We start from the raw sequence: 15,560 nt of genomic DNA, 5'->3' as shown, positions 1-15,560 counted from the left end.
CGGACTGGAAACATACTAATCTCACGCAACCTTTCTACTTTTGGGGGTCTTTTAATAATGTATTGATATTCCAGCAATTGACTTTTAAATGAGTCAACTATTGACAAATCGATCAACTTTACCCGATCAATTAACCGAACCCTTTCCAAGTTTTGGAAGGTCAATGCTTCTTTGTGTTGTACATATCAGAATCTCTTATTACAATGGTCTCAGTACCCAGTCGCAATAACCCTGCTTATGAGTCACTCTTTTGTCATGACATGCTCAAACCACTGAAAGCGAGTTGAGCAAAAGGAGGTGAATGCACCCTGATGAAAAGATAGAATTCCTGGAAATTCAGGAGCGCCCATCTTATTGAACAACTTCAATAACATTTATTAAACTCATGTTCAAGTTCACAAGGGGTGATCGGGGTTTCAATCATCAACAAGGATAAAGATGCACGTTTTCATTGTGTCACTGCTTTTTGCTAAATAGAAAATTAGATGCTAGGTAAAGCAAGTGCTTCAAAGAGAGCGATGGAAAAGGATAAGGCTACTTGTATGGTCACGAGAAACACGACAAGAGTTTTGGGTGGGTCGAACAAATGGCTTTAAAATACCTTTCTACGCAAGGTTCGAGTGTATTTGAATCGGAGCTATTGGGGATTGCTGAAACACCCTCATTCATTTTCGATCGTTGCAAATATTGAAAGCAGCATCACACAATGGTTTTCGCACAGTTCGCAATAACTTGTTTAGGGGGATGGGTTGAATATCTTTTGAAAACGCTTTGTTGTCCGTTAATCCTTGACGAGGACGTGTTGCATATAATTCGGAACAAAGTCCATTTGGGGGAGGAATGGGGTGTGTGAGATCTATCTACAAAAATCAGGACTTGATTATGTACAAAACTGGTAAAATAATTGCTATTTTGCTTTTTGAAGACGGGACGAAAATAGGGGTTTCTGAATGTCGCATTCACATCGAAAGCAATGAAAGCCAAGGGTTGACTCGAATTTTTGTTGTTGTTGCTGCTGATGTTGTTGTTATTGTTGTTGATAATGACAACTCGGCTTCTCGACTTTGGGTTGTTGTTGTTGGTTTTGAGTTTCTTCAGAGACTAAGACACACTGTTTCTTTGCTTGTTCTTATCTTGATCTGCGGTGTTAAGCACTTCCATGCTATAACGTCTCTTTGGGGAGAACCACAATGGCCTTTTGGAAGAGATGGGTGAAAACGGCTGCAAGGCAAGAAGGATGAGACGACGTTTAAAATTAGATTAGAGACCGGAAAATTCGGTGCGTGAAGGTTCAAAACGAACAAAATTGAGTGCTGACCACAACAGGCAACGGAAACAGGAAACAAGGAACAGAAGAATATGAAGGTCATAGGAGAAGCACATTCCAATAACAGGAATAACAAATGGAATATTAAGTGTGGCGTGAAATATTCATTACAATGGGAGATTCACGCATCCACATTGATTTTGGGAGCTTCCTCGGCTTTGGGCATGGTATCGGCTCCACTCTTTTTGGGCGGGAGAACCACTATCAACTTCATTAGCAACTTCGTGAAACCATCTGTTCGGCAGCATGAATAAATGGGAGCAAAGGGGATGATGAGGGCTTGGTTTAGTACATCAGTAATTAAGTCGCCCAATCAAACCGTCAATGGGTTAATCAAATACAACAAAACCTTCTAGCCTAACTCACCTGACAGCTTTTGGATGACTTGGGGCTTGTTCTTCCAGTATACAAAGATAAAGTAGACTGGAACACCGGTCAAAATGATGGCAATACCAATGCCTGCAAGAAAACGACACTTTGCTCTCAGAGGCTGAAAATGGTCACACTGAATGTCTTTGTCCCACCCGTTTCAACTGGACTGGCGATCATAGGCACGATAGTGATATAAACCGTGGCCAAACAATAGATGATGGGGAAGATCAGGGACACCTTGATGGGTCTCTCCCATTCCGGATGCTTCCAACGAAGATAGGGCAGACAAAAGACGGCCAAACCAATGCTCACCTAAACAGACAATTCATTAGGTCAATATTAGAATTTCGTCCTGAATATCTGTCCACAAGACCAGAAATAAGACGGAGATACAGAATGTTAGTCTATGATAGATGAAGAAAGTTAACGACTTTGGTAAGGTAGTAAAAGCTCCATGCAGATTGGGTAAATTTGTCAGTAGGATGATTTTGTTTGTCATGCAGGGTGCTTTTAGTATTACCCATGTGGCAAACCCAACATAGTTGATCAGGGCATAGATGTTTGAAGAGCAAAGGTAGCAAAGTGAGAGGAGTGCCTGAAAGCCAAAGAACAGTAGATACAACAAATCATCGTGAGTTAGTATATATAAAGGTTACACCTAAATAAGGGAGAAAATTCAAAGGAGTGGCCCACACCCGAGCAAAATACAAAATCGTATGCAAGGTGCAACGAAAACTGAATCCGGAAGTGTTAGTGATTTTTTAAAATTTATCCCAAAGCCCAGACCATCAGTAGACGTGTACTATCAGTACTCGGAAAAAGCTCAATTATTTGCATTTGAACAAGAACGGCTTTGCTTTAACCTTGACAGCTGTTCGTAGTTCAAATCAACCGACGGCGTGTTTTTTTACTCAATCATAACTCCAGAGTCAAATCTGATTACAAACTGCGTTAGTTTCCGAGTACTGAATGACTTCTTGCTGGCTAGAAGCCAAACTCGCTTTCACGTGATCTACTTCAAAAATACGGGTTTTGTGTTAAGAGTTTCAAGGATATAGGCACCACCCCAAAGGACTGAAAAAGGACAGATCCCGAGTAATAACAAAGCCACACTAATACGATCCGAGGGTTTGAGAAAGACCTCTGGACCCGCTCGATGACATTGTTTACTAACCCACGTGGCAAAGCCAGTATAATTGATGAGAGCAAAAATATTGGACGAAGTTAGGTATATCAGGGAAAGAAATGCCTGAAAAGGGGGGCGTTAGAGAAATGATCGTAAGCGATGATAATGATGATGTTTTTCGATGAACATGATAGCAAATAGCTTCATAACGGCTAACACGAATTACTTACAACAACGAGAACAGCGGGGGCAGGAGTCATTTTGTTGACTTGAATCATGGACAAGATCTCGGGCATTTGACCTTCACAGGCTCCGGCGTAGAACAATCTGAAATTAGGGTGTGGTCAATCCATGCCTCTTTTTGTTTTGATGTTACTGAAATATCCTCTGGATATGATCATCTACAATACCTGCTGGAGGTCAAGAGGATACCGTTGACGCCTCCAAATGTCGACATGGCCACGAAGATGGGAATCATGAAAGCCCACGATCCGTACATACGCTCAGCAAACGTCTGTGAAAGATCAGATCAAATAGATAGTGACATTGTTCGTGCCTCAATGTTCTGATATGCTCTGTGATTCTCACCACAGCCACAGCCTCTGATCCAAGAACCTCGGGAACCGAAAGAGTTGTGTAGAATGCAATGTTGGTGAAGACGTAGACCAAAGTGACCAAGACGCACGAGATGGCAATGGCACGGGGCAGATTCCTGAAACACAAACACAACAACACAAGTCATTCAAACGAAAAGGTTTCACATTTAAGCTCCCGTAGGTTTATATCTCAAATATGACAATTCGGTTTCAACTGATGCTAGTAAAACAGTTATTACCAGACGCTTAAAGATGGATATTGAGAGATTCAACGAAATGTAATCTTATGGATAGAAATGAAAAAAGGATTACCCTCTGCATAAAAAACTATTGCGTTTTTGTGACAATTAAAATCTTTACCATCCACCAGATGATATGAAGCAGCAATAATATTTGAGAAAAAGTTAAATCAAGAATTATTTTAAGTTATGGCAAATCAAGTCATTTGATTTGATCAATAACGATTTTTATGGATAAAACTATCAAAAGGAAGGATATTGAGGCGTCAACGACGCAAGTGAAAGTAACTCTTATAAGCGCATCATTGCAAAACCCAAACGACCAATTGAAAATTGGGATAACCCTGATATTTTTGCATGACTTTTTCTGCGCCTTTTTGCATTTTTTTCAGCACATACTTGACGGGATCTTGGAGCTCCTCAATGACAAAGTTTAAGTAATTCCATCCGTTGTACGCGAATAATCCAGAGTAAAATGAGAGCGCAATCTTGGTCATATCCTCCTCCGTGTTCTCAAAGGTGAAGTTCTCCACTTTGCCTATAAAAAGTGTCGAAAAATCAGGAATTTTGGGTCTAAAAATACTAGTTTTAGACTCACCTTGGGAGAGCTGATAAAATCCGGTCAAGATGATGATGAACAAAGCCAGCAACTTGGCGTACGTGAAAATATCTTGTACAAAAGTGGCCCATTTCACCTCCCAGCAGTTGACAAAAGTCAGCAAACCTGCAAGTAAACAAAGAACACTGATTAAAGATTTCGAAGAAGCAACTAGACTAAGGTAATCTAATGCAATCAGTTTCAGTTCTTCACAATTCTTGAATGCAAGAGAAACTACTTGAGAAAAAAAGGGGGGGGCTAGTTCTAACTCAAGTCAAAATCCTCCAGAGCATTTACATTGTACAACTTGGCTGGAAGATTTAGGTCGTCAATTGTCTTTGTGCAATTTCAGACGAAAAAGTAGCGGCATTTAGCGAAACTACCACTGTCCATGTAAGGAGCTTATAAATTCTGACACTATCACTCTCTCAATCGCGTTTGAGAATCCATTTTTTTGGAAGAAAATCTCCCACCAAATCCTTGCAATATGTCCCCGGGGAAAGATCAAAATCAGGTTTTGAGAGATCTAGAGGAGAGGTTTGTCCAAGCCTGGAGGTTAAAGTCATTTGCAAATATGGATTTGAAAGGGGGACCTGAGAGTGTTGGAGCCAAGATCAATTAAGAACTGCAATTCCAGCATCCCAATCGTCATCTTACTACGATTTGCAAGGTAATCACAATTCAATATCACATGTAAACCCAGCGAATGAGTCAAAGTCAAAGTGGTTTTTTTTGTACATTTCGAATCACATTGAAGTGTTGACTTACAGATGCAGATGGCAGCCAGCATTCTCACACTCTCATCTGGAGGCTCACAATCCGGAAAGAACGGCTTGGCCATGTATTTAGCGAATGTTAAAGCCACAATAGTGATTGTACAAGGCCGCACGATGATGCACTCGGCCCACAATCGGATGAACCCGACGAAGGGTCCAAAAGTGTCCAGGATGTATGTGTAATCCCCACCGGTCTTCTTGATCATGCAACCCAATTCCGCGTAGCAATAAGCGCCAATCATGGAGAACACGCCGCAAATGATCCAGACCACTAAAGCCATATTGATGGAACCCGTGCCCAAGAGCACGCCACCGGGAGCAATGAATATCCCGGATCCGATAATGCATCCCACGATCACAGTACAACCTTGGACCAGGCCCAAAGTAGGTTTGAGTCCAACTCCACCGTCGTCCTCCTCTAATTCCATTTGTTCCACCTTCCGTTTGGCGGCCTCATTTTGAGGCACGGATTGATAGTCCGCGGACATCTTTGGATGGGGTCGAGTTGAATGAAACTATCGCTCCCGATTTGACAGATACAGTAAGGATTGCTTGTTTAGATAGAGTTATTGGATAAAATATCTAGAACAGGGTGCATCAGTAATCACTTTTGGTCTACATTTCGCTGAGCGATAGAAATTAGAATCCGAATGATTTACCACGCTTTGAATTTGCTGAATTTGAGTGATGAATGAGGGATAACAAGTTTATGGAGCATGCTCAAAAACTGTAAAATCATCCCCTTTTTCTGTAGTTGACACATGAAGCGTCTTGAAAGGGTCAAAGGTCAAGAATGTTATAATGTGCAGCATCTCTTTTCTCTTATTTTCACAATGAATGCGTGAGAGAATGAGAGACCAACCCAATGAGAGAAAATGTTTCCCCAGAGTGCTCTTTGATGAGTTCGTCTCAAGGGCTCCTTTATCCAAAGCCAAACAAACACCAAGATTACCACCCAACCACCTACTCGTTCACTTCAATTTGGGTTGGATGTACATGATCGAGTGCCAAATAAAACCAGTCCGACGGAGTACAAGTGTGGTGGCAAATCTTCCACATTGCGGACGTATTTCTTGCTTGTGTTGATTTTCAGGTGGATGTGGTCGCCACAGGTGGTTCTCTTTTATGGATAATCATCATGGACTACCACGTGAATTTATGACCATTTCTTTTCCCTCCTCTATCGAACAAACCATCAACCATTCACCCTCTCGGTTGCTAACAACCACCTGCTTCAAAATTCATGAGAAAAAGAGCCCGAGCCTGGGTCACTTTTCCATTGGCTCCTTTGTCTCAAAACCAATCTGAAGGGTTTTTTTTTAATAAAAAAAATTCTGACCAACCCTGTACATTCTTGCCTCTCTTCAGATGTATGTTGAATAATGAATGTTCGATTAGGATTGGCTCAGGGCTTCTCAACTCTGTACCAAAGGTACACAGTGTCTTTTAAAAAAACAAGCTTTCTCATTTTAGTCTTCAAAATGCCAAAATGAACCGATTTTCCGATCCAATGCAGTACAAATTGAAAGGCTCTCAAACCCCGTGGTATCTGCCAAACCCTTTAGTATGTTGTGTCCGATGCACTGAAGTCAATGATTCAAAACACCACGTGTCAAGATGAGAAGCTCAACCCAGAGAAGTCATGTCTTTGTAATCCAACAATTCACACCAAGCACGTCATGACGATCAGGACCGGGCGATAACGAAAACCGGACTAAAACTCCATCCAGGGATCGAGAGAGAATCGGAGGAATCTCAACACATCCACACACTCTCTCAATTCTTTTATGTACGGGTACTTCTTGGAAGCACCGCAAGAAAGACGAGAGGAGTACGCACGAACCCGAGGAACAAGCGCTGACGAGCACAGAGATGGTTAGAGAGGCCAGCCAGAGACGGCTCGATTCCACTTGCTGACGTTCAAATGGACCCGCTTTTTGAATGAGATATATCCTCAAAATGCCCCTAGAGCTCGCCACAGATGATTGCTCTATTTGATCCCGGTTTCTCGTTCAGTTATCACTTCATGCCACTTAACCACACGACCTCCCCCGTTCAACGATGTCACTCTTGATCAAACGATCAAATGATCTTGTCACGAACACACCCGAAGTTGTGGAAGTTTTAATTCGCTTGAACAAGGAAGGCGAGATTCTGGAGTAGAAGAGGAGCTCTGATCTGGATCGTGGTTGGAAAGTCAAGATAAACAGGTGTTTAGGCCCCGTCAGCACCAACAACAACGACGACGACTTCTACCCTCACGGTGTTCATGATGATCAATGCTAGACATTAAAAAAAAGCGCACTCTCCGCTTGCTTTCTGGGGCTTCACTCCCGTTTTTGGGATGTGGAGCGTGTAGTAAATGTAGTATATGCTGTTCATACAGTGAATGGAGGCTCTTCCCATTTCTTGTGTACGTACGGTGTGAAGTGTGTACGTAGTATTGTGTAGTTTATGTATGTACAGAACGACACGACATGTTATGGAGCTGTGGAACATGGAGCAGGTATGAAATGCATTGGCCATGTGGCAATCCTGACCATAAGGCTAGGGAACCTTTCTTCGTTTCAGGACGACGGAACATGTTCGCATGGCAAGGACTTCTTGTGTGATGGATGGGGATGAAGGCACGACTAATTCATCAATTCATTATAAACCTGATTAATTACTGATTTGGACCGTTTAACAGATAATTATTTGAATAAATGAACAATGCCCTTGAACTTTGATCCACATGTAAGGAAAATGCCAAAAAAATAGTCAGTCATGTATAAATAGACACCTGAAGTAAGTATCAGCGGTTGCAATACCCGGAAAGGTTTCCACAAGTCTTATCATTCTGTCAAATGGTCATTGTATTCAAATTTGAATACAAGTATTACTGGACCACGTAAAAGAGTAGTATTAGAGATATGGTGTAAAACAAAAAGCATACGAAAATGCCTCTACAACTATCCCTTTTTCTAAATTGTTTCAACAGACATTTTGCCAAAAATGCCTTCTGAGCAAAAACTAAAATAAAAAGCCTCAATGCGGATCAAGCTTTCCCAGCACATCAGAATGCAAATTCAATGAGCATCAAATTCAGATTGAATATCCTCTCTGAATAACCGTTATAAAGTTATGTATAGAGTTTGGAAAGATAGTGTTTTAGGTCAAATTAAGTTTTTACTTATTTTGGCTCCTTGATGGAAAAATGTCCAATTTGTATTTAGAACGTGACTGGGTTACATCCAAAGGTTTAATTTTTTTCACGCTTTGAATGTTTCAATTTTAGAAAGCTGTCTTATTTAGGCCAAGTTAAACTTTTCTATTTCATCCGTTTTTGCCAACTGAAACTACCAATATACCTCGATTATGGAACAAATAGTATTATTCTAATTTATAGATTATTTCCACGTTTTTGTAACTGTACATTAGCCAAAATCATGGTCTAAAAATTGGCAAAAATCATTGCTTTTTTCGCCCCCTGGTTATATAAAATGAAGGGAAAGAACGGGGCCATGAAAATTGGTTTTTTTTATTGCATTCGTTGTGTTCTCGCAGTGGTTATATCGCTGATTAAGCGTTTGGTCAAATACCAAGATTTCTTGATGAGTATTCCTAAGCTTAAAAAAACATCAGGAGCAACTTTGGATAAAGACTTTTCGGAAATAGCTCACATTCATATATGAAATCACTTAAAGCACAAAAATTCAAGGGTCCAAAACGCAGTCAAATAATATTCTTTTTATCGCATAATAATGTGCTGACATAATATCTTATCAATATCTATTTAGCAAAAGCTTGCTCATTACTAGACCTCGAAGATTCTTTTTGTACAAAACAATCGATTCGATTCTGGAGCCTATTGTTTTCCCTGCTTAGGGCGCTTTTGTTCAGAAAATATTTTTGGTTTTTGGGTTGGGTCAAACCGTTGATGGCAGGTATAGCGCAAATGTAGCTCCCTTTTTCGCTGACCTTCCAAAACAGAAAACAGGGAATTGAATTTGATATTCAAATTGGTTTCGAGCCCATATATTGTATAAAGTTGAGGTGGTCACAATTAGACGAATCATAATCCTGAACTATAATAGTTCCGGGGATTACATTCCTGGTAGCGGTTAGTAAAGCCCTTGAAAACCCAAGCCCCTAGCCGAGGATTTGATTCTTCTTCTGATTTATCTGGTAGGAAGTAAATAAATAGGTCACAAACAGAGAACAACTTAAGAAGTAAGTAGAAAAGGTCCCACATGACAACAGGGCTGAGAATGTCTTGGAATGAAAAATGGCTAAAAAGCGGGAAAATTGGAAATTTGTCATAAATTTTTTTTTCATCATCGGATAACAATACTTATATCTCAAAAATTCCGCCCTCTGCTGCTATGCATACCTCAACTCGTCACAGAAAGAATTTGCAATTGGACTTGAGCACCTGAAGATTACTGAGGTTTTCAGTGCATGCTTACTCCTGAGCACGAGCCCAAACAAAGTAATCAAGCGGGTTCAGGGTGGGGTACAAGGGGGCTACAAGTCCTTCTACCAGAATCCGACTGATCATAGATTGATCGTCAGATCGTCTTTACAGAGTTTGCAGTATGACATGGAGCTTCATCTTGGGTCCAAACCCACTAACCGACCCCCTAGGTGCAGCATTAAAGCCCAGAGCTATATTTAGGCACTCAAGGCCGAGATGTCCTCCGCAAAGCTGGAGTCCGCATGCCAGTCCTTCCTGTCTCGAGTTGAGGCATGCATCAAAGCAGAGGGGGGGACTTTTTCAAAAAAATAAATATTGTAGTTGTATCAATTTCTAATAAAGTTTTCAGGTCCGATCCCAAAGTTAACATTGCACCCCTTGTTGACGTTTTGATTTCAAAACTTCAAACATATTTCTGGACACCCGGTCAAGTTGATGCTTTCGTTCCTTTAACAAAGAAAACCGAAGCTAGAAGTCTTGGTCTTAAAGCAAACTCTTAATAAGTGTTGAGGATACTACTGTGTTGTGGCAATTTAGACAATTATTTTTGGGGGAGTAGAAGTGAAGTGTTACTGTTCTGGGACTACACTCTTTTAAGTCCCTTCAACACAAACGCTTCTCTCCTCTTTTGGAAGTTCCTTTTCTTTTTCGCATTGCCAGAAACAACCAAATAATGGCTATATTGTCTCTCTTGTTTTCTTGAACTTTTCCCTGAAAAGGTTAAAGGTTATCTTTGTGCTTTTTCGGCCAACAGTTTTTAACAATACCCTGTGAAAGTGTGATAAAGAAAGAAATTCGTGAATCATCAAGAAGCAGAATCCTACCATTCTCCCACTCAACAGCTTGTCAATAATCTCTTATAAAAACATGTATAATGTATTCACTACATTGAACCAGTCAACATGATATGCCTTGACGAGCAAGATTATTCTCTCAACTTGAATTTCGTGATGAAAAAAAAGGATTATTCCTTTCCAACAAAAATGCTCCCGAAATAGAGTCCCAAAGGCTCAAAAGAAAATCCTTTACAGAAGTGATTGAACTCAAAGTTTCCATCCGGTTTTTTGCACATTTCGGGACTGTCATCTGTTGTTATTGTTGAAACGGCGGAAGTGACTGTTCATTATTACAATTCAAAATTGTTGGTAGCTGCAGAAGTGCTCGCTGTATTTCAAAATGTAGACTGTCAATTTGTACTTTCATGACGTCATTGCCTCAGGGCGAAATTTGTGGGACTCCTTGGCAATTCAAATTGTTGTGGACACAATACGACATAAAGCTTCATTTGATTTGTTTGTCGTTCTTATCAAACTGTTTATCCTCATGAATTAACGATTCATATTCTTTTATGGAATTCGAAGTCAACGGTTAGATGAGATAGAACTCGGACCCAAAAAGAGAGCTACTCCTACTGACAGTTTTCCCCAAAGAAATTGACGTGGAATGTTTCAGTTCTTTGAAGGATGTGTCCTGATGGCCAAATTAGCATGTGAATGAGTTCTCTGAAATGAGTTCTCCCTTCAGCTCGCTCAAATTCTCAAATTGAAAGTGCTTTGAGCTGAAAAATGAAATGCTACAACTTTATTCCAAATTTTATGAAGAATTCCCGGTGAAGGTAAATAGCGCCCATATAATCTATTTAGAGTGACCCATTGCCTCGTCCTACGCAATGAATCCTCTCCCGTTATTTTAAGACGACTTTGTCTCGAAAAACACGTGCTCAGCTTGACTTTCTCCGTTCTTGACAGAAAGCGCCTGATGCAATAGCGGCGCACATTTTCTCCACGGAGATTACATCAGCCGAAACCTGATATACATGCGGGCCAGTCCCAGTCAAGTATGTGGAGAAAGCCTTCAATCCAGATGATCAATGTCTACCAAAGTGCCAATGCAGAACAATTTGATATTTTTTGTCAGCGGCGAAATTCGAGAGTAACTTTTTCAGCTCAATCTTTGTGAGGGATGAAATGTCGCTACAGATCTGACAAAGTTCCCTCGAATTATGCGTAGAAGAAAGAATGTTCCATGAATGTCTTTGACGTAGTTCTTTGAAGCTGTTCCAAGCCAGCTGTGCAGGCAAGCTGCTTTCCTTTCCGAGAGTTCCATCTCCCCCTACAAAACAAAGAATCCCGTCCAGCCAGAAAGAAGGGGAACAGAGACCACGTGGTTTCTTGGGACTCGGGATGAAAATACACTCACATATCTTGGTGGGTGGATCCCAATGTTTTGAAATCCAACTAATCCTAGGGCAAGAAAAAGCGAAGATGGCCTGCCGTTCCTTGTAGAGTAATTGAAAAAGATGACCCATCACTCTTTTTTTAATTGGTACGAGGCGAAAGAAGTGACATGATCCCGAAAATGGCGCCGTTTTCATCTTTCTATGACGTCCTATGCCTTGACTATTGCGCCTTTACGGCTTTCATTTTCCCTTAGTCATAAAGGACCATCGAAATGTTGGTCCAATTTGCCGTCTGATCCGGAGTACGTAGTATTAAAATGTAAATCCAAAAAATAGGAACAGGATCCAATTGTTGCCATCAGGTCAAAAGTACAATTGAAGAGGTAAGGAGTACAAGTGACAACGTTGATCGATGACGTGACCCACATTTTGCCTTGACGTCCAGGATCAAGGATCAAATGACCTTTTAACGGGAATGTCCGGGTCTTCATTCGGATCTCTAGATATTTGACCTGAGGCCCTCCAAAGTAAGTAGTGAGGCCATAATGTCATTGGATGTTGGAAAGCTACCTTGAAGTAAGTTCTACACAATGAAGTCGTCTGGAAGCGTCTCCTTTCCCTTCATTTCGTATGTTGAGTCCTTTTGGGAGGACTTGAGATCATTGGGCTGCATTATGCTGGGAGGGGGTCGCTTATTCTCTCTTCGTGTAATAATGAGTGAGGCAAGCACAAACAATTTGACAAGCTCAAACGATCTCAATTGATACGAATGAAGCGACCCATTACTGCCAAAATCGGCAGCAATTTTCAGCACGGTCGTTGCCATCAATCCAAAATGATTTGCCATGGAAGCTACCACCGCCGTTCAATAACCCATACTTCTGGCAGACATTTTGAACTTCCTTCATCAATCAAAGCGTCAAAAGGGCCTGGAGGAAAAGTATCCCGTGCACTGGCTCCCCCCCAATCTCAATAGAATGCCCAAAAGACCCTTTTCCCCGAATGGCCTTCCGCAAGATTTATATATTTTCCCCCCCTGTTGTAGTGCAAAATAGATCCCGAGGCAAACGAGGAAAAATCATCTGTCAATCTCTTGAACGACCTCTTTTCGAGGTACTAAGTAGAAATGCGAGGAAAGCCAACGGCATCGGTCAACACTCAAGAGTGAGTGAATCATCCCATGGACATGGCCGCCAAGAAGACATTTTCCGAGGATTTGAGCCAAGTTATTGGCTGACATATTTTGTCACAAATGATATAAAGGGAAGTGTGACTTACAAATACACATGGCGGCCAACAGTCGGACCGGAGTGTCGGGCGGGTCACACTCCGGGAAGAAGGGCTTGGTGGCGTAGATGGAAAAGGTCAGTGCCACGATGGCCTGCGAGCAAGGTCGCACGATGATACACTCGACCCAGAGGCGAATGAAAGCCAGGAAGGGACCGAATGTGACCATGATGTAGGCGTAATCAGCCCCAGTCTTCTTGATCATGCAACCCAACTCCGCATAGCAGTATGCGCCAATCATGGAGAACACGCCGGAAATGATCCACACCAGAAGAGCCAGGTTCACCGAACCCGTGCCCTCCAACACCCCAGAAGGAGACACAAAGATCCCGGACCCAATAATGGAGCCCACAATGACCGTGCATCCGTTGAGCAAGGTCATCTTGGGCTTAAGTCCGACATTTTCGTCCTCAGAGCCGTCGTTAGCATCCGCGGATTTTTCCGGATCGACCTTCTCCGTCAACGGGACGGCATTGTAGTCCTCTTTTGCAGATGCCATAACGGATACGAGAAGATCCCTGAGCGACGATGTCTTCCCACCCTCAACACCTGACACAAATCACACAAGTCCGACACCAAAACACGCTTTCAAAACCCTAATGAAAATGTGATCTCCCAATATTGAAAGCTTCTACCGGCTCGAGAAGCCCCGAAGTTGAATAGCTAAACTCGCGGAGTTGATGTTCTCCGTGGTGTGACTGAGTCTTTCCTCTAGAACTCTCAAGTCGCCGTCGCCGTTGTTGTAGTATTCGTAGTTCTCGAAGCTGGGGTGGCAGTGGTGGAGCTGTTGGTGTTGATGGTGGTGGTGGTGGTGGTGGCTATGGAGGAAGCGAACCTACTAACGTCTGTGTGCCTCCTCTCTCTCTCTCTTTCCCCTCCTCTCCCTCCCTGCAATTTTGTTGCTTGGAAAGACTGGCCAACGGCCCAACCAGTCCCAAAGATCTCCGTTCTTCTCCTTTCCCCTGTCCGTCCGTTCGTCCGTTCAAGCTCCTTCTCCATTTCCGGCGAAAGAAGCACGCGACCCGCCTTTTTCGTCTCAATCCGCGCCACCCGGGTTTCCTTCTTCTCTCCTGGGGTTCTGGGTGGAGGAACTCGGCGCAAGCGGATCGTGTGGTACCCAAGTACGTCATGGAAGTGTTCCTCGCTTGTCCCCAAATTGGGGGAGTGGGGGAAAGTGGAACACTTGGCCAAGAGATATGAACACACGGTGAGCCCAGACCTCCATCAAAATGACCAATGAGACATCGACACCCTGAACTGTTTGGGAGCATGATGGACCGGAGTGTACCTTAGACGTACGAGAACGAGTACAAGCATGGTGAGGAAGCTTTCTGACGGACGTGGGGCCAATCCTTGGGAAGAGTTCAGAAGCACGTGGATCCCGACCAACGGTTGATGTGCGAATGATTGTGGGTCGACGAGAGATCTGCTCACTAGGGCGATGTGAAGCTTTTCCCGTGTCCGTGGCATGTTTGGCCTCGAAAATGATTTGATTCAAACGCTATCCAGACGAAGACCCGGTTACAGATCATTTTTGTGGACGTTTTTGTTGTTGATTTCATGATGGGGACAAGGTTTTCGCCTGGATGAAGAACTGAACCCTGACCGGGTACAACCATTCCAAAGAGTATGGATTCGCCACGAAACAGGACATTCTTTGGATGCCCTTCACCGAGCAATAATGGGTATTGAACTTTGAAAGGGCCAGAAGCGAGGGAGGCTCGAAGTGGGATCAGCGATCGAGAGCCTGGGGGCTTGATGATCTGACTCTTTGACATCAGGCATCTTCATTATTCGGATCACGATGGTGCAATACAAAGGAAAAGCTGGATTGATCGTGGTCATTGAGTAAGCTCAAAAGGGACTGTTTTGAGTCCTCCTCTTTGTGCAATTTGGAGTTACTTACTTTCCAGCCCAGACTATTTTGAAACGTGGTCGTTGTGATTTAAAGTTATAGCTAGAGATAGATTTTTTTTGTTTCTTTTCTGGGTTTACCGATGATTGGACCTAAATACAACATGCACTTCGATGAGAGATCGACTTGAAAACCAATATTATTATGATCAAGAGCCACTTTTGCATCACGTCAGGATTTTTGGGTCCTAGGTTTGGAGAATTGCAAATAATTCCTTGCGTTCGAGGTTCCATGTAATATGTTTTTTTTTCATGGAATCTTATCGTGATGGAGCTTCTTGTGGGCAAATCACGTATTTGTATTAAGTTAGTTTTAGAGTACAGTACAATAGTGTAAAAGTGCCAATCCTGGTATATTTTCACATCAATCAGTATAAAAGTATTAAGTTAAAAAAGCAAAAGGATATGAATGGGATTGTTATAAATTGACATCCGTCACATGTTTTTACGGCAGTCAATGTCATTAAGATATGCTATGTATTGTTAGACCAATAAAAACGTGAGCGTTGAATGTTTTGGCATTATTGCCCTAGGCGTGGCCAAGTTATATAACTAATGTCACTCAAGCCTTATTTTCATGCTTAGGCACATTCTATTACCATAGTTTTGAAGGTGTTATCTACCTATATAGCGAATGATTCTTGGCAGTCTTGCACCATTAACCAATACAAAAATCCACGCAATACTTCA

The 15,560-nt window shown here is 42.2% G+C and overlaps 1 protein-coding gene and 1 long non-coding RNA gene across 9 annotated transcripts; one reads left to right on the top strand and one right to left on the bottom strand.

The window, feature by feature from the left end:
• Nucleotides 1-351: 351 nt before the first annotated feature.
• On the bottom strand, nucleotides 352-14,167 carry LOC131880855 (Y+L amino acid transporter 2-like). 6 transcript variants are annotated; one of them, XM_059227571.1, is made up of 12 exons: nucleotides 6,593-6,733; nucleotides 5,027-5,522; nucleotides 4,259-4,384; nucleotides 4,060-4,198; nucleotides 3,414-3,537; nucleotides 3,236-3,339; nucleotides 3,056-3,152; nucleotides 2,874-2,948; nucleotides 1,852-2,011; nucleotides 1,694-1,786; nucleotides 1,439-1,561; nucleotides 352-1,221 (listed from the first exon to the last, which is right to left on the bottom strand). In XM_059227571.1, the coding sequence occupies exons 2-11, from the start codon at nucleotides 5,520-5,522 to the stop codon at nucleotides 1,449-1,451; spliced, it is 1,527 nt and encodes a 508-aa protein (XP_059083554.1). In that variant the 5' UTR covers nucleotides 6,593-6,733; the 3' UTR covers nucleotides 352-1,221; nucleotides 1,439-1,448. The 6 variants fall into 6 exon arrangements, with proteins under 6 accessions (XP_059083554.1, XP_059083553.1, XP_059083552.1 ...); XM_059227570.1 differs by lacking the exons at nucleotides 2,874-2,948; nucleotides 5,027-5,522; nucleotides 6,593-6,733 and adding exons at nucleotides 2,220-2,294; nucleotides 12,948-14,167; XM_059227569.1 differs by lacking the exons at nucleotides 5,027-5,522; nucleotides 6,593-6,733 and adding an exon at nucleotides 12,948-14,165.
• Nucleotides 4,397-8,200, top strand: LOC131880865 (uncharacterized). 3 transcript variants are annotated; one of them, XR_009373299.1, is made up of 3 exons: nucleotides 4,397-4,439; nucleotides 4,611-4,928; nucleotides 5,029-8,200. It is a non-coding gene; the product is annotated as an uncharacterized LOC131880865 (long non-coding RNA). The 3 variants fall into 3 exon arrangements; XR_009373298.1 differs by lacking the exon at nucleotides 4,397-4,439 and having other exon boundaries at nucleotides 4,451-4,928; XR_009373300.1 differs by lacking the exon at nucleotides 4,397-4,439 and having other exon boundaries at nucleotides 4,451-4,928; nucleotides 5,016-8,200.
• Nucleotides 14,168-15,560: the final 1,393 nt, after the last annotated feature.

The sequence above is a fragment of the Tigriopus californicus genome, chromosome 5 (genome assembly GCF_007210705.1).
Source record: "Tigriopus californicus strain San Diego chromosome 5, Tcal_SD_v2.1, whole genome shotgun sequence".
NCBI classification, from domain to species: domain Eukaryota; kingdom Metazoa; phylum Arthropoda; class Copepoda; order Harpacticoida; family Harpacticidae; genus Tigriopus; species Tigriopus californicus.
This window is presented reverse-complemented; position numbering and strand designations above follow the sequence as displayed.